We start from the raw sequence: 22,335 nt of genomic DNA, 5'->3' as shown, positions 1-22,335 counted from the left end.
CATGGATATGATCTGGTATATCAACAAACGAGGGGAAACAGAATCTTATCCCTTACCCCAAAGCATTGTGACCTGTTTGCTTTCAGTATCAAGACCAAGTCCAGCACTTTCTCTTCCTGATCCTTCCACTTGGAACTCCTCAGGATACTCTTTCTCAGAAATGGCTTGTTAGACAATTATACACTCCCCCGCTCGGTCTTCTAATAACTAGGTTTGTTAAGGAAGGACAACTGCACTAGCCCAGAGTAATTCTCATAGCGCCATGTTGGCCTTAGTAAATAAAATTCTCCCTTCTTCTGCTTTTCCTTGTAAAGAATCCCCTACCACTGCACCCAGACATGCACTCCTGACCAATCCATGGCCTTCAGTCAGCTTCCTGACTTCTCTAATTTCGGTAGTGGCTAGCAGTCCTTTGTACTCTTAGTTCTCAACACTAGATGTGCAGAGTATATAAGCAATTCTGGATTTGTTTTTCAGTCTGGGTCCCTGCAAAGACAACAGATCCCTTTTATGCTCCAGTTTTTGACTGTCTTGCATTTAGCTTTGATTTAGGACTTGGCTGTTCTTCCAATAAGGTGGTCTTAGCCACAATATTGAATTTTCCAGAAAACATCAGTTTTACTGCAGTGGCCTCTTCAAAGGTTTATAAAACACTTCTTAACATTATATTAGTTTTAACACAATCCCTGAAAGATGCGGTACTACCCTGAAATTTATATCTTACACTGGAAAAAATTGTGTTGACTAGGTAAGCCCATTGGACACTTGTCCCTTTTCAGAGGTGACTCGGGAAGACTGCTGCTCAGAATTGAGCAGTAGGCAAATGGATGTGGAAGGAATCAAACCATTCACCCTTGACTACATGAAGCAGCTTGTTAATAGCTCAGAACCTTAATCCTCTTTACTAAATGATATTGACCTTGTGTTGCTCTTAAAATATACACTCTTTCTAGTTGCAGTTACCTCCACTAGAAGAATTTCTAAGCTACAGGCCAATATCTACAGGCAGCTGGATATAACTAACCTTTAATTGTATAGCATGAGTTGTCAATTTAGCAAGCTGTCTTTAGTGGTCTCATTTATATTTATCAATCTTTTTACCATCAGAAAAGATTGTACAAGGAGGGGGAGATTTTTCCTTTGAATTACATTTTATTTATTTATTTTTATTTAATATTTGTTTACCGAGAAAGTCTGACTTGGCACGAAGCCAATTTTCAGTGGAGGCCCGGGGAGAAACACTCCAGATGCATGTCTTTGTAATGTGGTAGGAAACCGGAGCACCAGGAGGAAGCCCACACAAATGCAGGGAGGACATGCAGACTCCGCACAGAAGGCACCGCAGCCGAGAATCGAACTGGAGAACCTCTTGCTGTGAGGTGACAATGCTACCGCTGCACCAGTGCACTGTCCAGTACATCTTGTACTATATATCCTCAGCCTTTGTCTACTGTATCCCCTAAACAAGCCAATCAAGCAGACAGTGCTCCTTGGTCACCCCTGAAAACAGCACTTGTGTCAAGTTTACTTAATCGTCTTAAGAAAAAAAAATATGTATTCTTCATTTCCCATGTTGTATATCTTCAGCCTGCGTATAATCAAATCCTGAACTACAAAAGCACCTTGTTAATTGCTGATGTAATTTGGTGTGGTAGCGCAGATTATTAAAGATATGGGTTGAGTAGTTATTACTGCCGTAGTGTAAATCCTGGTAGTTCTGCAGCTGAAAGTTACAGATTTAACCCCCTTTTTTTTTTTTTTTTTTTTTTACTTGTGAGTGTTACATGCATAACTGTGCCAGTTGCTGAGAATTGAAAATCGTAATGCAGTATTTAACCTTTAAAAATCATAACAGTGGGTCAGAAACAGAACTTTCATATGCGTTCAGAATACTAGACCCCAGATAGTTTAAAGAATCTTGGTGCAGTTACTCAATTCCTTTGTGTAGACACAGTTCAAGTATTTAAGTAATCTTAGATAGGTCTAATGTTATGATGAAAATCAAGAATCTTAGAACAGGAAGTCTAAAGCTTGTAGCAAAAATTGTAGCACTGTGCTTAAATCATAGTGGAATAGAGCTTGAATTACTGTTCACATCCATTCTGATCCTTTGTGGTTCAGAAATCCTAAAGTCCTTTGATACTTGTGGGTGAAGATGAATTATTGCTGCAATCTTGCCTGGAGAGAGTAACCCATACATGTTGTATGTAGGAGTAGGATCGAGGTCAAGTAGACAAATGCAGCAAGAGCTGAGGCCTTTTGCAGCTTGAAAGGAAAGATGCCAGGGTGGGCAGAAAAGAAATAGGAATACTGTCCAGAGGTGGACTGTAGAGACCGAGAATCTGTTTGAACCATATATTTTTTGTTTGAGTAGGCATGGCATAGTATTGTAACATTTTCTCATTATTCTACGTTACCACTTGAACTTATAAACAAAACAACGGACTAGCAGTGTACTATAAAACAAATAAAAAGAAAAAATGTCACTCAGGAATCATGAACCAGAATTTATTACATCCAAAAACACATCAGTTTAAGTACTTTTGTTCACTTTGGTAAGGAACTTCTTCAGAAACCGAATAAAACCAAAAGGAAACAGTGCTTAAATACAACTATTTAAAAAAAATGGTGCCAAAAACACCCCCCCCTTTTTCCTTAAAGTAAAATACACCATTGTTAACACTACTACCATTAAAATCATAAAGCTGCCAACATTCCAAGATATACATGTGAACACGACTTATGATAAAAGAAAAAAAAACAATACATAATATCACTAGGAGCGTGTGATTAGACAGCATATGTGTGTTGGTAGATTCATGTCTTTAACGGCCCAACAGTCTTGCCATCATAAAATGATGGGCAAGACGCACATACAGCCACATACACCACACCCCTAGAGTTGCAATTATATCGACCCTTCACAGGAATAATGTGTGGATAACCATGAATATGTATACGGAGCCTTCAACAACGAATCTGCATTGTTTACAGGAACCACACTTCTTCATACCCCACTGATCTCATCATAGGCCCCTTGCCATTCAAAGATATTTTTCATATTTCTACTAGTCTTAAATAAAAATTTAGGTAAAGTCCCCAATTTACCTGTAAGACTCATGCAGGAAAAGATGGTAGACCAATGTTGTACAATGTCTGCTTTCAAGGTATCAATACCTTTACTATAAGGTAAAACCAAGGCTCCCTAAAGGTCATTAGATGACACAGAGCGAGCTGGTATCACATCATCATTGGTAGTACCACAACAAGGGCACAGAATAGGTCTATATCTAGTGTGCCTGGAACTGATTACATATTGTGCCATTATATCAAATAAATCCTCAGGGTAACCCCTTTTGATGAACATATGTTTCATCTTATTAGCCTCATCATAAAAATGAGCATCATTAGAAATCAAGTGGCTATGTCTAATGAGTTGCCCTTTAACCAAGTTCTGCTTCTGCCTTAATGGGTGTTGACTATCAAAGTGTAAAAAAAATTAGAATGGTTGGGCTTCCTAAAAATACTGGACAAAAAACAGTTGTTAATAGAATCCTTGCTTAACAGAATATCAAGAAAACTGATCTCTGAAAAATGATGTTGGCAAGTGAATTCCAAAAAAATCTGTAGTACCATGCAAAAATTGAATGAACATGTCCAATAATTCAGCAGCAGCAATCCGCAAAATAAAAATATCATCCAAATACCTCAAATACAATTTTAAATAGGCATTATAGGATGAGTTAAACACCTTGGTTGTTTCCCAAGACCACAACACCATGTTTGCAAAGATGGGGGCAGACGCTGTACCCATGACAGCCCCCTATGCTCTTTAAAGTATTTGCCATTGAAGTAGACAAAGTTAATACTAAGAACTAATACCATGCATTGCAATAACAATAAAACATCATTATTAGGCAAATGGGACCCTTTGTCCATAGCATAATGGAATAGCTGTAATCCATATATTTAGCCATGGGCTCTGTCTTTGAACCTCCAGAGGCAACAGTAGGTCTAAGTGGTGGGTTGTCCACAGACTTATGCACCTTTGGGATACCAAAAATACCAGGAGTTCTAGGAAGAGAAAAAGAAAATTTTTTATAGTTAGGAGTGGAAAGACCTGCGGGAGGAAATGCTTACAGTCTGCAGAACGATTCAGTGAATCCTGAGACAATGTGAAGTGGTAGAGGGAGGGGAAGACTGGAGATGACCCTTAGTGTATTTCAGTGCCTTGTTTTCTAAGTTGTCATTTTTTAACATTCCTTTAATGATATTTTGTATTTGCCACTTCATCTTAGAATCTGTTTGTAATCATTTTTAATTTTCTAGAGAACCGATGGTTTTTACAGTAAGTTTAGACATCCAAGTCTATAAAAATCTAGCCTCCGATGTTCCTGAAATACGTACTACAGAACTGTTTTATTTTTTTAAATATTTTCATTTTCTGTTTGTGCTGTAGGTTTATTAAAATCTGAAGAGTGCTTTTGTTTTTCTGTTTGGCAGAAACATACTGCATTTGCTACATTTGAAAATGAAGATGCTGCTGCAAAGGTACGTGCAATTTTAGTTTGCTGTGCTGATAATGAATTTAATCTTTATACGGCATTTTATGCATTTTCTCCATACCTCTACCAGCTGTACTCCATTATTATTATTATTTTTCCTGCATCACATTACTTACCAGCCTTTTATGCTTTTCTCATTCTGAGCCCCCTGACTGATCTACTCGTTCTTATGCTCTGCTCCATGTGACAGTTGTTGCTTCCTGCTTGTATGACCGGCTGTGTTTGCACCACTTCCTCACCCAAGGTTGGAATCTGCTATGGCAGCACTTGGTCTTGTGTTGTACTCACTGTTTTGCTGCATTACATTACTTTTGTTTGACAGCAGAGTCAAATTTGCCCTTTAAGTGCATTTAACATCCTGTTTCCTGTTATCCATCCCTTCCTTCCTCATTAACGCCACTTGTTATCATATGTCTTGTATATCTGAGCAGATTCCTCCTCTAAGCTCATTCCCATTGTCTAGTCCATGAAGGATTAGAGAGAGGGCAAGCCTGAAAGGGAACATTGCTGATTTTCTCTGTTTCTAAGCTGTAATTTTTAATTCATTTCATGAGATTTGTAGTTGCCACTTTGTCTTGGACACGTGTTTGTAATTGTTATAGTTTTCTAGAGAAAGTACTGTCAGAGATTAAGGGAGTAGTTAGTCCCTGCAGTATGTTGTGTGCGCCTCTTCTTCTTGTCTCCTTTATGCTCAGGATGACCCCTCACATCTTTTTGATATGACTGTATGACTGTCACCAGAATCATTCCCCGATGTCCTTCAAGGATACATCTGCAGTCCTTACAAATGGGTTGTCCTGTCGTCAGGCAGCCCTTCGGTCGGCCGGATTCCAAAGTCTGGGTCTGGCCTCGGCTGGTGTCGCACTTCACCCGATGTCATAGCTGCAGTTATTCGGGTATAAAGGCATCAGCCGACGCCATTTTCCTCAGTCTTTCTTGCCGCGTGGCGCCCGAAGCAGAAGCTGTTCGCAAGTGCCGGTCGGTCAGATCCAGAGATTACTACTACCGAATACTACTTCGAAGACTTCTAAAAAGCTAAGTACCCCGTTGGGGACTCTTTCTTGCCTCAGCCGATGTCAGAGAAAGTGAATAACTGTTTATCTTGTGGGAAACAAATACCTCATAAAGATTTCCACTCCTACTGTATACATTGCTTAGGCCCAGACCACGACGTAGCAGCTTGTCTAGCCTGCGCTTCTTTTAACCGACGGACGCTTAGACGTCGGTCGGAGTTTGCTGAACAAATTTTCGGCTCTGATTTTGCCTACATTATGCCGTCGGATCCTCCGACAACGCAAATTTCCAAAAAACGAAAAGAAAAGGACCGACACTCGCGGTCCGCGGTCTCGGCCGAAACCGCGATTAAGCAAACCGCGAGTGTCTCGGTTTCGGCCGAAACCGAGCAAGCGGTTCTTTCTCCAGCCGAAACCATGCCTTCTACCGAGGCCTCCTCTAACCTGGTAGAATCTGCTTCTGAAATCCAGCCTTCTGTTGCGGTTTCTCAGGAATTATCAGACACAATTCCCCTGGATATTTCAACCCCTGCACGTGGAGCTGCTAGGCCTCCTGCAGCCATGTCTATTAAGGCCTTTGCCAGGGCTAAAGCAGCCAAAGCTTCAAAATCTGTGCCTGCCAAACCCCCCTCACACAGGCCCAGCACTAGCTCTCATATGCTATCTTTGGCTGAGGATTTAATTTCTTTAATTCGTGGATCCCAGCCTCATCCAGACAGGGCCTCTCTCCCACCTCCAGAAAAGAGACCTAGAGCAGAGCCCCCTGAACCAGTATCCACTGATGGTTCCTCTGATGAATCAGAACATACAGACCTTCCTGAGGCTTCTTATTCTCCTTACGAAGACTCTGATGCTGAAGAGTCCATTCCTTCAGCCTCTCCACCTGAGGAATTTTCCTTTGGGGAAACCTTGCATGCTATGAGGGAACAATTTCAGTGGCAGGGCCAAGATTTCTCAGACTCCAGAACAAGGCTTAGAACCTTTCTACATTTGCCACAACATAGGCCTTTAGCTATACCTCCAGTTCTTTCTGTTGTAGATGATGCATTTAATGATGCTTGCACTGCTCCTGATTCATTACCTCCGGCTCCTGCTAAGCCCGATAGGTTCTACAGGGTCCCGGACACTCATCACCATTTATACAAGGCTCCATTTGCAGATCCAGAGACCATCGCCCAGGGCCCTAAAGCTGTAGCTGCTACTTCTACTAAAACCCTCCCTCTGAAAGGGAATCCAGGTCCTTAGAGAGATGGGGTAAAAAAGTCTACACTTCTGCTACCTTGTCAGCTAGGGCTTTGAACTGCCAATTTCATATGATTCAATATCAAGAGTTTATGCTTGACCAGTTAACTAAAAGCTTTCCTCTGAAGAATCTTTAGATAAAAATATGTTCAGGAAATGGTACATAACATACAGCAGGTTAGTAACCATTCTTTAAAATGTGGCTATGATGCACTGGAGGCTTCCTTTAGATCAGCCATGACTGGCACAGTTATCAGGAGACATGCATGGTTGAAAGAACAGACATTACCAGACCATGTCAAATCAAAGCTTTTGGATGCACCCATGGACAAGGTCAATTTATTTGGTTCCCCTGCTCAGCAGGTGCTAAAAAAGATGGAAGAGAAGGTGAAATCTGTACAAACGGTGAAAGATTTCTTACAGGTTCAACCTCCAAGGTTTAGCAGGAACTGGCCCTCCAAGAATTGGTCCTTTCCGGACTCCTCTAAGGCTCAGAGAGGCAGGAATAGGCGTTCGAGGCAGAAACCAATCCAGGGGTGCCTACAGGGGACGCCAGTGGCAAGGTAACAACCAGCGAGGCATGGACGCAGCCACCACCACTACAACAACTCAATCACAGTGACTTGACAGTGGCACCGCCTACCAGGGAACAACTAGAAGCACCCTTAGGCGGAAAACTAACCTTATTCTCAAAAAACTGGCATTGCATCACAAGGGAAAAATTGATTTTGCAAACTATAGACCAAGGTTACAGGTTCCATTTCCATACTCTACCAGGGAAGAGAGGAATGCCAAACCTACCACCTACTCAAAGGACAGAAGCTCTAAAACAAATATCTCAGCTATTAAGAATGAGAGCTGTGGAAAAGGTACCATCTATGGAGCAAGGAAAAGGATTTTACTCCAGACTCTTCCTGGTACCAAGAAAAGAAAACAAATGGAGACCCATTCTAGACCTGTCCGCTTTAAACACATTCCTTATTGTTCCAAAATTCAAAATGCTGACTCTACAGCAGCTTCTTCCCATGCTGGGCAAGGAGTCTTGGCTGGTAAGTCTAGATCTCAAGGAGGCATACCTGCACGTCCCCATAAGACCAATTTGCAGAAGATACCTCAGATTTCTTGCAGGATCAGAGCATTATCAATTTTCAGCATTGCCCTTTGGCTTATCTACTGCACCCAGAGTGTTCACAAAATGCCTGGCATCAGTAATTGTTCATTGCAGACTTCAGGGAATCCAAATTTATCCCTACCTGGACGACTGCCTGATACAAGCGGACAACAAAAGCAAGCTAGCAGAAGACTTACAAAGAGTCATTTACCTGCTGCAAGCCTTGGGATATACAGTCAATATAAAAAAGTCAAGGCTGATTCCATCCCAAAGAATAACCTTTCTGGGTGCAGAGCTGGACACATCAAAACAAATGGCATTCCTAACTGCAGAAAAGAAAGAGCAACTACCTCTCTACTTCTTGGCATTAACAAAGCAGAACCACTTAACTGCAAGAAAAGTACTGCAAGCTCTAGGCTTCATGGCATCCTGCATAATTCTGGTCCCTCATGCCAGACTGCATATGAGAAAGCTACAGTGGTACCTAAGGAACTTGTGGTCCCAACACAAGCACAGCCTAGAAACCAAAATCCCAATAATCCCATGCCTGAAACAAGAGTTCCTATGGTGGGCTCAGGCCTGTCAATCAAACACAGGATTGCCCTTCTGCAACAGCCAACCAAGCCAAACCATCACGACAGATGCCTCAGACCTCAGTTGGGGGGCACACATGCAGGGCAAGTGCATACAAGGCTTATGGACTCAAGACCAGCTGCGCCTACACATAAATCTAAAGGAAATGCTGGCAGTAAAATTGGCAATCCAGACATTCAGACCATTTCTCCAAGAAGGTCAGTTGATAATAAGGACAGACAACACCACAGTTATGTGGTACATCAACAAACAGGGAGGCACCCATTCATATCCTCTATGCCGGCTGGCACTGGACCTATGGGATGTGGCCCTGAGCTACAACATTCAGTTACAAGCAATTTTTGTACCGGGAAAAGAAAACATTCTAGCGGACATATTAAGCAGAACAACCACAGATGCCCACGAATGGATGCTTCATCCGGACATCTTCAAAGCCATCACAAGAGAATGGGGATTACCACAAATAGACTTGTTTGCATCCCCATTCAATCACCAGCTAAAGAAATTCTGCACAAGGACGTACCACCCACTTGCTTGGAAGGTGGACTCCCTATCTTTCAGTTGGAAAAACCTGACAGCATACGCATTTCCACCACTTCCTTTGATGCACAAGGTGCTTCTGAAGATCAAAGAGGACCGTCCAAGGATCATTCTGATAGCTCCAGACTGGCCAAGACAACATTGGTACCCATTGCTGAGGAGCATGTCTCTGGAACAAATATGGACACTACCCCTGATCCCATTACTGTTAACACAGAACAACTACAACATCCTGCATCCAAACCTGAAAACTCTGCAGCTAACTGCCTGGAACATTACATAACAGCAATTAACCCAAATTTATCCCAAAGGGTTAAAGACATAATCCTGGAGGCTCGCAGACCTTCAACAAGAAAGAATTATGCAGCAAAATGGAAAAGATATCTCATTTGGAGTGCTGCAAAGGGAGAAGATGTGACTCTGGTAAACATGGCCAACATCCTGGAGTACTTGGCAGAGCTCTTCCACACAGGCCTGTCCTATTCTTCCATCAAGATACATGCATCAGCTATTTCAGCACAATACAGCTTGGATCCTCCTGTCTTCTCTCATCCCCTGCTCAGACAGTTTCTGAGAGGAATTAAAAATGTAAAACCTCCCAGGAAACCACCATTGCCAGCATGGGACTTGAACTTTGTGCTAGAAAATTGACACTTCCTCCTTTCGAGCCAGCAGCAACAGCAGAATTACAATACTTATCCTGGAAGACTGCTTTCCTGCTGGCAATAACTTCAGCAAGAAGGGTCTCTGAACTACAGGCATTAATGGCAGTACAACCCTTTCTGATCTTCCATCAAGATAGAGTGTCCATGAGAACAAATCCTACATTTATGCCTAAGGTGGTATCCAGAGTGTCATTAAATCAGGCTATCCACCTACCTACATTCTTCCCAAACCCACAGAACCGGGGAGAAAGACTTTTGCATACCTTGGATGTACACAGACAGTTACGCTACTACCTGGACAGGACTAAGTCCAATAGAAAAACTGACCAGCTTCTGGTAGCATATGCCACAGGAAAGGAAGGAAAACCAATTTCAAAACAGACAATCTCCAAATGGATAGGAAATTGCATTAGATTTTGTTACTCCTACCATGGAAAGAAAACTCCAGAGGACATCAGGCCTCACTCCACAAGGGCTACATCCACTACCACAGCTTTCTTACGAGGAGTGGCTACCAAGGACATTATAGAGGCTGCTACTTGGACCTCCGTGCATACATTTGCCAAGCATTACAATTTACCTTTATACTCTAGATCCCGAGCAGGTTTTGCCACTGCTGTTTTGCAAGGGATCCTAGCTACACCATAATCTCTACTCTTTCCTCCTCCCCTTGTTTAGCTATGGTTCTCTACCCATTTGTAAGGACTGCAGATGCATCCTTGAAGGACATAGTACAGTTTTGTACCTACCATAAATGTAGACTCCACGAATACTTTGACACTGATGGAAATAGTATTAAAAAACAATTTCATCTATTTTCAAGGGGAGTACTTCAAACAAGAAAAGGGCGTTGCGATGGGTGCACACTGTGCACCTGCTTATGCAAACATCATCATGGCCTTCTGGGAAGAAAATTTTCTCCTCAAATCTCCTTTTGTTTAATGAATGCTCCCTTTATACTAGGTTTTTAGATGATTTGTGTTTTTTTTGGAAGGGTAGCAAAGAAAATTTCAACAATCTTTTGATGTATGTAAACAATACTTCGACTTTTTTGACATTTACCAGTAACTTTGATGAACAGGAATTGAAATATTTAGATGTTCACATGGAGAAGAAAGAAGGGAAATTCACATCAAGAATTTTTAGGAAAGAAACCTTCTCTAACTCTTATTTGCATTTTACCAGTTGCCATCCCCCCCACCAGAAGAAGGGGGTAGTGAAAGGACAATTGGTTAGGTCCAGCAGAATGACCTCTGACAACAAGGTCTTTCTTGATGAAACTAATTTTTTAAGGGGCCTTTTCACTCAGAGAGGGTATCCTTTGGAAATGTTCAACAAAGTACTTGAAGAAGTCAATATAAAAAGAGCAGATGCTTTTGCACCTATTTTAGGTAAGGAAGAAAAACTGACCCACAACCAAGGGCAGGCATGCAGCTTTGGGGAAAGAGACAGGGTTAATTACCACCTTCAGCGAACAATCAGCCTTTGTGAGGAATATATTTTCAAGGGAATGGTACAGTTTTTCTAAATTCTCAGACCTTGAACATATTTTTGACAAAGAGTTAACCCATGTCTACCGTAGAGGGAAAAGCATCAAAAATTACTTGGAAGGGGGGACGAAAGTCAACATGTGCAACAATAGTAACAAATCCAAGAAAGGATTATACAAATGTGGGAGATGTAAATATTGCACACATTTGAACTGCGGGGAAACAATGTTTTTAGAAGCAAGAAACATGACCCTGCATTTGAATACATTTGCCAATTGCGACACCAAAGGCATCATATATTTAGCTGTTTGTAAAAAATGTCCCTCTTTCTATGTTGGAAAGAGTGAAAGAAAGCTCAGACAGAGAATATATGAGCATTTATATGATGTTAGGGTGATGGATGAGAAAAATGCATTGAGCAAGCATTCAACTAAATGTAACACCACAGGTTACTCTTTCTTCATGTTAGAAGTAGTTCCTACTAATCCAAGAGGTGGGATGTGGGAAACACTCATTGAATACAAAGAATTGTACTGGCAACTTTTCTTAGATGCAAACCGTAATTTTGGGCTCAATGATATGGTATCATTGGCCCCGGTTTTGAAGATGAGAGCTGCAAAGCTTTAATTCAAAAGGGTTGTATTTGTTTCACTTTCATTGTTAGGTCTTTCTGCATACAATCATAAAAAAATATATACATTTTTTCCTTGGAACTTTTAAATTCCTGGCTGTTGATTTTGTTGTAATTCACACTATGGCCACAAGATGGTGCTATGTTGCAATTTCAGATTCATAAGTTTTATTTATGCTCAATGCAGAAACTATTTCAAATTATTTTAAATGATGTTTTAAAAAGATTTTTAAAAAGTTTTAAAAGTATTTAAATAATTCATTACAAATGGGGAATAAAAGGAGAATGCATTTTTTTTAGAGAAGTATATTTATTTTTGTTTTGTGAAGGTGTTTTGAACTAATTAGTTTTTATAATTAATTCTAACAAATGGTCTTAAATGATTGGTTAATTGATCTGTGATGAAATTTAAACAGTATATAAAAGCATTTATTTTTAAAAATGGATGTATAACTGACGAAGTTGGCGACGAAAACGTCTTGGTGGATAACGTTATTGTGCTTTCTTGTACCTTACAGATCCAGTCTTTGTTGTGGAGTGTTTTCTACAGTGCTTATTAAAGCATTTTTTATCTCTTGGAGCCTCGATTTATTTGTGCTTGGTAGAACTTCTGTTTCACTTTTCTTGGTTTATTTGGTTGCTTTTGGCTCATTCACTTTTTATAAATGTAGATGTCCGATAGGAATGCATCTGCAGTCAGGATTACCCACCCACCTTCCCCTCTGAGGTACTCCTAGGGTATTTGTCAGCCTTCAGCTAGCTTGGGGGGGATCTATTATGGTGTATTTGTTTGTATATATGTACATACATGCTTATTTTTTGTGTTTGCTCTCTACTATTTGGAATCATTGGCATTTATCCAAATTTAGCCTTCCAAGAGGCCACCTGGCATCTGGGGCAAGAAACACTGAGGAAAATGGCGTCGGCTGATGCCTTTATACCCGAATAACTGCAGCTATGACGTCTGGTGAAGTGCGACACCAGCCGAGGCCAGACCCAGACTTTGGAATCCGGCCGACCGAAGGGCTGCCTGACGACAGGACAACCCATTTGTAAGGACTGCAGATGCATTCCTATCGGACATCTACATTTATGGTAGGTACAAAACTGTACTTTTCTTCTGTTTCTGAAAGAAGGGCTGCAGCACCTCTAGTCTGTAGTCATATATTTTCTTCTTCATCCTACTTTCTACTATCATTCCAGTGGACTTTTCCAGCTCCTGTAAACTGGGAGCAATTTCCTCTTTGCTTTTTGAGTCTGTCCTTCTTATGATGTTTTGTAACATTCTAATCCGACGTTGTCCTCTTCATTCTTCCTCACAATTTTATTTTATTATTTATTTTATTTATTTTTTTATTTTACATTTGTTAACCGGGAAAAATCCGACTGGATACAATGTCCTTTTTCAGCGGAGGCCCGGGGAGAAAAGCTCCATCATTATACAAAATACAGACATTTCCAAAAATTATAATATTACAGAGAGAGAAACACCTATCCATAAAGGCACGTGGGCTAAAGGACGCACTTTAGCCCACGTGCCTTTATGGATAGGTGTTTCTCTCTCTGTAATATTATAATTTTCTCTCTTATCTGATCTTTGGCTCCAGCTCGGCCACATTTTCCAGACTTGGATCCAACTCTCGAGCTCCTCACCCTTGCCCATAATGCACTACACCCACCCAAGCACCTCGGATCTCATTTGCCGCTTCAGTGATTGGACGTGGCTCTGTGCTTTTGAGCATTTCAGAAAGTTGGATAGCTAAATACAAAAAATTCCTTTCTTCTTCTTCTTCTTCTGCTAGGTTATTTCTTAACTTCTGTTGTATGTTATGAGTGTGTTCCTTCCTCGTGGTCTCTTATCCAATATCAGGACTTTAGAATTAGTTGTGTGTGTGCAGATAACCAACAGGCCACTTTTGGTAGTGGTATTTGAGATATAGCTTGTTAATATTAAACAGTATTGATCCTTTTCTTTAGTGCTAAACCATGTGGGTTGTTGTGTGTTCATTAGTTTTGGTGGGCTTTAGTGCCAGGTTTCACTTTGTTGTTGTTGTATCTGACAAATCCTCACCAGGTTTCAAGCATTGCACTTCTTGTGGGCACAGGATCCCCAATGAAGATACCCAAAAGGACTGGGTCTGTTGTTTAGGCGCTGATCACCTTAAAGCTGCTTGCAAAGTTTGTGCGTCCTTTAGCCCACGTGCCTTTATGGATAGGTGCAATAAACTTATATTAAGTTTTTTTCCTTCTTCAGCTTCTGAGGCTCAGACCCCTCTGTGGCGTTGTCCTCTTCTTTTAAAGGGGCTAAGAAGAGGTCTCTCTCTCCCTCCCCAGTAGACCCCTAGGAGCCAAAATGCAAAACTAAGAAAGTTTCAGCTCCAATCTCCTTGGATCCGATGAAAATTTCCAGCTTATCAGATCCACAAATCTCCTCAGATCTGACTTGGATAATTACACTGTCACCTCCTTCCTCTTCGACTCCACTTTCGGGTCCTAGGGTTCTGGATCCGAGAACTTGGAGCAAGTCCCAAGGCTGGTCAGGAAAGTCCCCTTCACCCATCTCGAAACACTCCAGACCTCCCTCATCATCTTCTTCCAGGTCCTCTAGAAGCTGGTCCGAGGCGGACATAGGATGATGAGAAAATTCCTCAAGGCCCAGATTCAGATGGGGTAGTTTCAGCTCCATCACCTATCGGATCTGTGAGCTACCTGGCCCATACCTTCTGGACTCTTTCTCCGATCCGACCCCCTGCTTCGGAGTTGCAGGTTTTCGGACTCCTGTGAGTGTTACCTTTGGTGCCAGGGAAACCACCTTCCATCGACTCCAGTAGTGCCCCTGATCAGCTGTGTTCCTATTCCTTTAGAGCAGAGCTGATCTCGTAGCTGAGGTGCTGGTGCAGGGTTCTGGGAAGTTTGGTTGGCTCCATCTTTTTCAGAGCTGGCCCTTCCCCTGGGTACTTCGGCCCTAGACTGCTTGGGTCCAGTTCCCTCTGGAGGTCACGGATACGGTGTGAGTCCTGGCTGCTTGCCTTTCTTTGCTTCATCTCCGGGAGAAGCGGAGAGGGCCTCTCTGGGTTCATCAGCCTTCCAAGTAGTGGAAAGCATTTTCCTCTGCAGCGGAGAATCATATCATGTCCTGCATCCTACCCTCATACCCCATTGGGTCAGGGTCTTGAGACTTCTCATTTTGTCCTGACTCAGGCCGTCCTGAGCAGTCTCCAGGATCTCCCTGCTCAGGGGGATCCCCTTCTTCTGATACTTCCCTGAGTACCCCGTGGAGGAAGTCCCCCGGAAGAAGATATGCAAAAGGAGGCACACTGACTCCCTGATGGAGTCATTAACCAAAGACACTGACTTTGATGTGGGAGAAGGATCTCCTAGATCCCCACCTGATCCTTCGGAGACATTGTAAAAATCCTGAAGCAGAAAGGTGGGTGGTCTGTCCAACCTCCTTCTTCTGGGGAGTCACTATTTTTGGAGGCTTTTGGGGCTGGCCCATCAGTGGCCTGGTTGACCCCCCCCTCCACGGCTGACGACCTTGTTGATTTGGTTTCCCATCAGGCATGGAAGGAATAGAATACCATAGAGCCCATTCCAATGTGCCCAGATAGGTTCCTTGTCCCACCTTCTGATACGACTGGAGTAAGGGCCCTGTAGTTGATCCCATTATGGTGGCAGCAGCCACTAAGAAAGAACAGGCAGAGGAAAGTGCCAGTGTCCATCTGCCTAATAAGGAGTCTAAAGCATTGGACAGGTTTGGAAAGTGCATTATGCCTCAGCCACTTTTGTATTGCAGTCATTAAGTTATCTAGCTCACTTTACTCAGCTTCAGAGAGATCTGATCAAGGAGCTTTCAGACTCTCTCTGAATCTGTGCCTGTGGAGGAGCTTAAGAAACTTTCACTGAAGATGGCCACTCTGTTGTCCATTGCAAATTCCTCAGTAGGCTGATCTCCCATACAGTGGAAGGTACCTTACAAGCTGCTGGTTCAGGACTATTCCCAAGGAGACAATGTGATTTTGCAGAACCCTTTAAGACATCCTTTGCCAATGCCCCTTTTGATAGCTCATCACTGTTTGGGCCTTCTGTTAGAGATACAGTCACCCACAGTGAAAAAGATGGGAAGACCCTTTCTGCCATAAGAATCAAATTTTCTACACCTTAGAGGTCCTTTTCAAGGAATCAACGTGGAGGCAAGAAAATGTGATTCCATAAATCCCAAGGGCCTTTCCAGGACCCACGCTGGGACCCCTCCTCCAGAGGCAGAGGAGGAGGGTTTAATAGTAGACATCCCCCTAGAGGCAGAGTGGGTCCACAGAACCAGGGCTTCAGAGAACCGTTCTCTGACAAGCCCAATCAACGCTCCTAAACAGCTGTCCAACTGTTCCTCTGTGGAACAGTCGGCTGTTAACTTTCTTTGCACCCAGAAGCCTGGGCGAACTTGACAAAAAATTCCTGGGTGCTAAACGTAATATCCAGAGGCTAGTACACACCCCCCCCCCCACACCAAACACCAGCAAGAATCTCCCCGATATGCCACCCAGTCAGAGGCAGCAGTTGGCCAAAGAAATTCAGAAATTGCTGCAAAAAGAGAGTCCTCCAAGAGGTCCTGACTGAATGAAGTGGATTTGGAACTTACTCTTTCTTTTTGATACCAAAACAGACAGGGGACCTAAGACCCATACTGGATCTAAGCAATTTGGATCTTTATGTAAAGAACTAGCGAAAACCACTGCTAATTCAAAAGCCAAGAACTCTGCTCAGGCCAGTCCAAATGTAAAAAACATGAAAAACAACAAATTTTATTAAGCCACTATAAAAGCTTTTCGTTAGTACCTTGCACTAACTTCTTCAGACAAGCAAAACATTCACACCATTACAAGTGAAATAAAAATAAAGATAAACTGCTCCAACTGAAGAGTCCTTTGTTAAAAAAAAATATATAATACATACACTGAAACTTCGGACTCACCACGAACAAAATATCTAGTTGAATTCTAAATTTCAAAACCTTTTATTACAGAAACGGTAAGCGCTTTCGCGTATATAAAATACGCTTCCTCAGACCATATCTTAAAACAATATTACCCAAGTTTATATAGTTGAACCAACCATCATTAAACAATTAAATGAACAATTAACAAATTAATTAAACAATTGTCAAAGCTCCTTCAAACAGCAGTGAAATATAAGGTCTATTTTAAATGCATTCAAATGCTAAACAGATAAATTGAATTTTAAGTAACATCCTACATTTAGACAAAAATAAATATAGACGAACTAAATTATGATAATTTGTGAATTATGTGTTATAAAAACTACTATGAATAACATTTAAAACAATTTATATTAAATGTAATCAAATATAAGTATATATATAACTCCAAGCTGAAACATACTAAACCCTATCTCAGTAAATTGATGTATATAACTGAATGATATATAAAAATGAAACAAAAATAATAATAATAAAAATAACAAAAACCTTCATATGACTCATTTCATGATTATGCATACTGATAAATTAAAATATCGAATATCAAATATTCATATATTAAAATACCATATATCCAAAATACTACATAAAATTATTTAGCATAAACGTGAGAACATCATGTGTATTGACTCTATAGATTGTCCTATGAGTAATTAATAAAATTTTCATAAACAACTCATCTACAAGAATTGAGATGGGACCTAAGTGAAACATAGGTGTTCAAACCAGGCGGATGGTGTCCCCTTAACTTAAAAATCCATTGGAGCTCTTTTTGTTCCAAATGGCCCATATAATCACCACCTCTTATGCTTTCTTTAACAATCTGTAAGACCCTGAACACAAAAGAATGATCAGGATAAAGCATAACATGCCTCGCCAAAGCGTTCAATTCATTTCTGCATTTAATATCGTATAAGTGGTTATAAATTCTGTTTTTCAATTTCCTTTTTGTTAAACCTATATAAAAAACAGAACATAACTCACATGTAGCCAAATAGATCAGGCCAGAAGTCTCACAAGAGGCCTGAAATCTGGAGTTAAAGGAGTAATCCAACACAGGATGTAAAAAGACTTGATCTCTAGAAATATATCTACAATAACTACAATGATTGCATGGAAAGGTGCCCAATTTTTTTCCAATAAAGACTCCAGCAGCATGACTATCTCTTGGGTTAATACATAAAAGCCTTTTTAGGCTCTTGTTGTTTCTAAAAGTAAATAGGGGGACAGTGCCCACTATTTTCAGTGTCTGTTCATCAGTTGTCAAAACACCCCAGTTGTCAGTTATAATCTTCCTAATGTTTAAACTATCATTAGTATAAGTAGTAACAAACCGCAACCTCTCAGATGTATTCTTTGAATATTTTGGTATAGATCCATCAGAATATGGCTTATATATAATAACGTTTTTTGAAGCCTGTTTCTCTCCTAGAACCTCCGCCCTAATACCTTTAATCATGTTCTTATCATAGCCCCTATCTACAAATAACATCACCATTTTGTCAGCTTCTGCTAACAAATCTGAATCATCTCTACAGAGTTTAGATAACCTAATGAATTGACTCTTCACAATGCCACCAAAAACATGGCAAGGATGCATACTGTCAAAACGTAGAATAGTGTTCTTCCAGCATGTTTTTCTATGTAGAGTAAAGGTCAGTCTACCTCCTCTAATGGATAAGCTGACATCTAAAAAGGTCACCATATCGTAGGATGTCTCCACAGTAAATCTAAGAAAACTGGTGGTCGTTTCTAAATAGCACATAAACAAGTTAAATTCATCTAGAATCCCATTCCATACAACTAGAATATCATCTACAAACCGCCTATATACCAGGACCTTATTGAACCATTCATGAGTAAAGAGGAATTCCCTCTCCCACTGATACACCACCAAATTGGCATAAGTATTCGCACAGGGGGTGCCCATAGCTACACCTGATTCTTGTAGAAATAGGCACCCCCCAAAAGAAAACACATTATTGGATAACACTAAATCCAAAAGTTGACAAATAAGTATTTCCTTGTTGCGATCAATGGAAGGAAACATTTGAATAAGTTCTCTTATTGCTTGTATGCCCTTATCATTCGGAATAGAAGTGAACAAACTCTGGACATCCATTGTTATCAATAGATGTTGCTCTCTTATTAAATCAATTTCCAGGGTATCTAGATACTTTAACAACTGATATGTATCTTTTAGAATACTGGGAATCTCAGTAATCAACGGTTTCAGTATGTTCTCCAAATAAATGGAAACATTCTCAGTTGCCCATTTCTCCCCAGAAACTATGGGTCGAAATGGAGGTGGATTGATGCCTTTATGCATCTTTGGTAAGCCATTGATGACAGGAATCTGTGGATGTTCATTATGAAAAAATTCATAAAGCTCTTTAGAAATCTGACGGCACATAAGCAAATCATACAATGAATCATTGATAATTACTAATTATTTTCATAAGTTTCCTATCATCTATACTAACATAAGTGCTATCATCACTCAACATGTCATGCATAAGGTTTATATAATTCTCAGTATCAAACAATACCATGCCTCCGCCCTTGTCTGCAGGTCTAACGACAAGGGACGGATCATTAATAAGTTTGTCCAGAGACAACTTCTCTTCCTTAGTTAAATTAAAGTACATACATTTTCTATTACCATTTTGAAAATAATTGTAAAAATCACGCTCATACATTTTTACGAAACAGTCAACATGTCCTGGTAATGGCGGTGAAAAAGTACTTTTTCGTTTGTGGCAAGGGAACTCTAGCAGATGGTATTGCTCACTTTCAGTTGCTTTAGTGTTAAAATATAGCTATTGCTCGCCCAAACATACGCAGGTCTGTTAACAGATCAGGTAAAATACTTCCCCGAGAGGGAATAAAAGAAAGCCCTTTGTCTAATACTGTCACATCATGAGGTGTAAGTACAAACCTGGAAAGGTTGAAAAAAAGATGCTTTAAGGTCTCTGTCTCCTCCTCTGGTGTGTGGTGCCTTCTCCCGAGTACTTGCGCTTCTTCCTCCCCCAACTCTCGGAGCAGTAGCGCGAAAAAGTTGTTTTCTTGATCGGAAGCGGTAAAACAGGCATGGTATCAGGTACCCCATGCTTACATATCGCTCCCAAATTTTTCTGCATTCCCAAATTGCGATTGGCTTCTTGATTAGGTAGCGGGGTAGAAGTTGCAGCTGTTATTTCAGCTGTTACAGGTAATTCTGGTGGCGTAACAAACGCTGCATCGGAGCCATCATCAGAATGAAAAGCCATTGGAACTGATGGTAAAGGAGTAATAGAATCAGGAGCAACCAACGTACAATCAGATGGCGCCAAATTACGAACTACATTCTCAGCCAATGAACTGCGATCAACCCTTCTCGGCCAGACAAAGACCCCTCCAGAGGAGAAGTCCCGATAATCACGCTGTAGCTTTTTATGTTTAGTCTGTTGTAGTTTCAAAGCATATGAATTAACTTGATTATAAATATTGTCTAATCTCTTTCAGCACAAGTCATCATGAAAGCTGTCTCTAATTTCCTTATTCAATTTATTCACTTGAATTAATGGCTGGTTTTCAATGGGACTAAAGTAGTCTATTATCAGTTGTACATATTTAAAGCTAGCATCCAGATTAATTTCCTGCCACTTCTTAAGAAGGGCAGGATGACTCTCACCATAGGAGGGCATGCATAATATCTGCATGCCCCTGGGAATTAATCTGAAGTGTAGACATGCCTCCATGTGCTTGCGTTGCCAAATTAAACGCTGTAGCTTGTATAAATCATTTTCCAGCTGCCTAATTTTAGAATTAAACAGTTCGATATTGTCAGCAGTGTCAATGTTTGGCATTGAAGCAGGGATGTTAAAATCCAGAGCCAATAAAGGATTGGTAGTACACCCAGTAATAGCAGTCCAATGATGTTCACTTAGAGCAACCCTCGGTTCCGGATTGTAGTCGAGTTCTACACTGGAGTTCGCCATCTCGTGTGTTAGAGCAGTCCACAAGCAGCCAAAACGAAATAAAAATAAAGATAAACTGCTCTAACTGAAGAGTCCTTTGTTAAAAAAAAATATAATACATACACTGAAACTTCGGACTCACCACGAACAAAACATCTAGTCGAATTCTAAATTTCAAAACATTTTATCACAGAAGCGGTAAGCACTTTCGCGTATATAAAATACGCTTCCTCAGACCATATCTTAAAACAATATTACCCAAGTTTATATAGTTGAACCAACCATCATTAAACAATTAAATGAACAATTAACAAATTAATTAAACAATTGTCAGCTTGGAGTTATATATATACTTATATTTGATTACATTTAATATAAATTGTTTTAAATGTTATTCATAGTAGTTTTTATAACACATAATTCACAAATTATCATAATTTAGTTTGTCTGTATTTATTTTTGTCTAAATGTAGGATGTTATTTAAAATTCAATTTATCTGTTTAGCATTTGAATGCATTTAAAATAGACCTTATATTTCACTGCTGTTTGAAGGAGCTTTGACAATTGTTTAATTTGTTAATTGTTCATTTAATTGTTTAATGATTGTTGGTTCAACAATATAAACTTGGGTAATATTGTTTTAAGATATGGTCTGAGGAAGCGTATTTTATATATGCGAAAGCGCTTACCGTTTCTGTAATAAAAGGTTTTGAAATTTAGAATTCGACTAGATGTTTTGTTCGTGGTGAGTCCGAAGTTTCAGTGTATGTACCATTACAAGTGAGTTTAAATACCAGCATTGAAACACTTAACCACGCCCCTTGCTCTCCCTTTAGCTCCTTAAAGGTACAGATCACAGCTAACTAACTAAGGTGCTTTTGCAATTCTCTATTAACATAATAAAAAATTCATACACCGAGACTGTAATTATAGCAGGCTTTGAAACTGAAAGAAAAAAGCCCAATATTTTGATTATTAAACTTGTCTAAAGTAGATAAATGTGTTAAATATATAAAATAACATAAAAATAATGACAGTATTCAACATACAGCATAAATACTAATAACTGAAGCGCGACGCTTCCTAATCAAAGATTACCTATGCATACATTGTGTCTTGCCTGCTCTCAAATAAAATAACTAATATAAGGAATATAATAAATATAATTAAATTAATGCATACTGTCCTAAGCATCTAAATAACTAGAACAGCTACCCAAGAAAAATAATATTAATCATATCTCGCTGAATAATAAAAATAATAAAATATAAAAATAAAATATGACATGTAACATAAAATAACATAAATTTAGGCTACTCTGTATAGGTTTGATACTGTCATTAAATAAAACAGGTCTAAAAGTTAGCGTTTATAGACCTAAAATTACTAAATAATAACATAAACACCAGCAAGAATCTCCCCGACATGCCACCCAGTCAGAGACAGCAGTTGGCCAAAGAAATTCAGAAATTGCTGCAAAAAGAGAGTCATCCAAGAGGTCCTGACTGAATGAAGTGGATTTGGAACT

The 22,335-nt window shown here is 40.1% G+C and overlaps 1 protein-coding gene across 3 annotated transcripts in view; it reads left to right on the top strand.

Moving 5' to 3' along the window:
- Nucleotides 1–22,335, top strand: part of RNPC3 (RNA binding region (RNP1, RRM) containing 3) — an 864,050-nt gene that overhangs the window by 93,054 nt on the left and 748,661 nt on the right. For all 3 annotated transcript variants that reach the window (XM_044086040.1, XM_044086039.1, XM_044086041.1), the window contains exon 2: nucleotides 4,504–4,551. In XM_044086040.1, coding sequence (XP_043941975.1) covers nucleotides 4,504–4,551 — 48 coding nt within the window. The remainder of the gene's footprint in view (nucleotides 1–4,503; nucleotides 4,552–22,335) is intronic.

The sequence above is a fragment of the Protopterus annectens genome, chromosome 10.part0 (genome assembly GCF_019279795.1).
Source record: "Protopterus annectens isolate FY-2018-M chromosome 10.part0, PAN1.0, whole genome shotgun sequence".
Taxonomy (NCBI): Eukaryota; Metazoa; Chordata; order Ceratodontiformes; family Protopteridae; genus Protopterus; species Protopterus annectens.
Note: the sequence above shows the minus strand (reverse complement) of the source record. Positions and strands in the feature narration are given on the sequence as shown.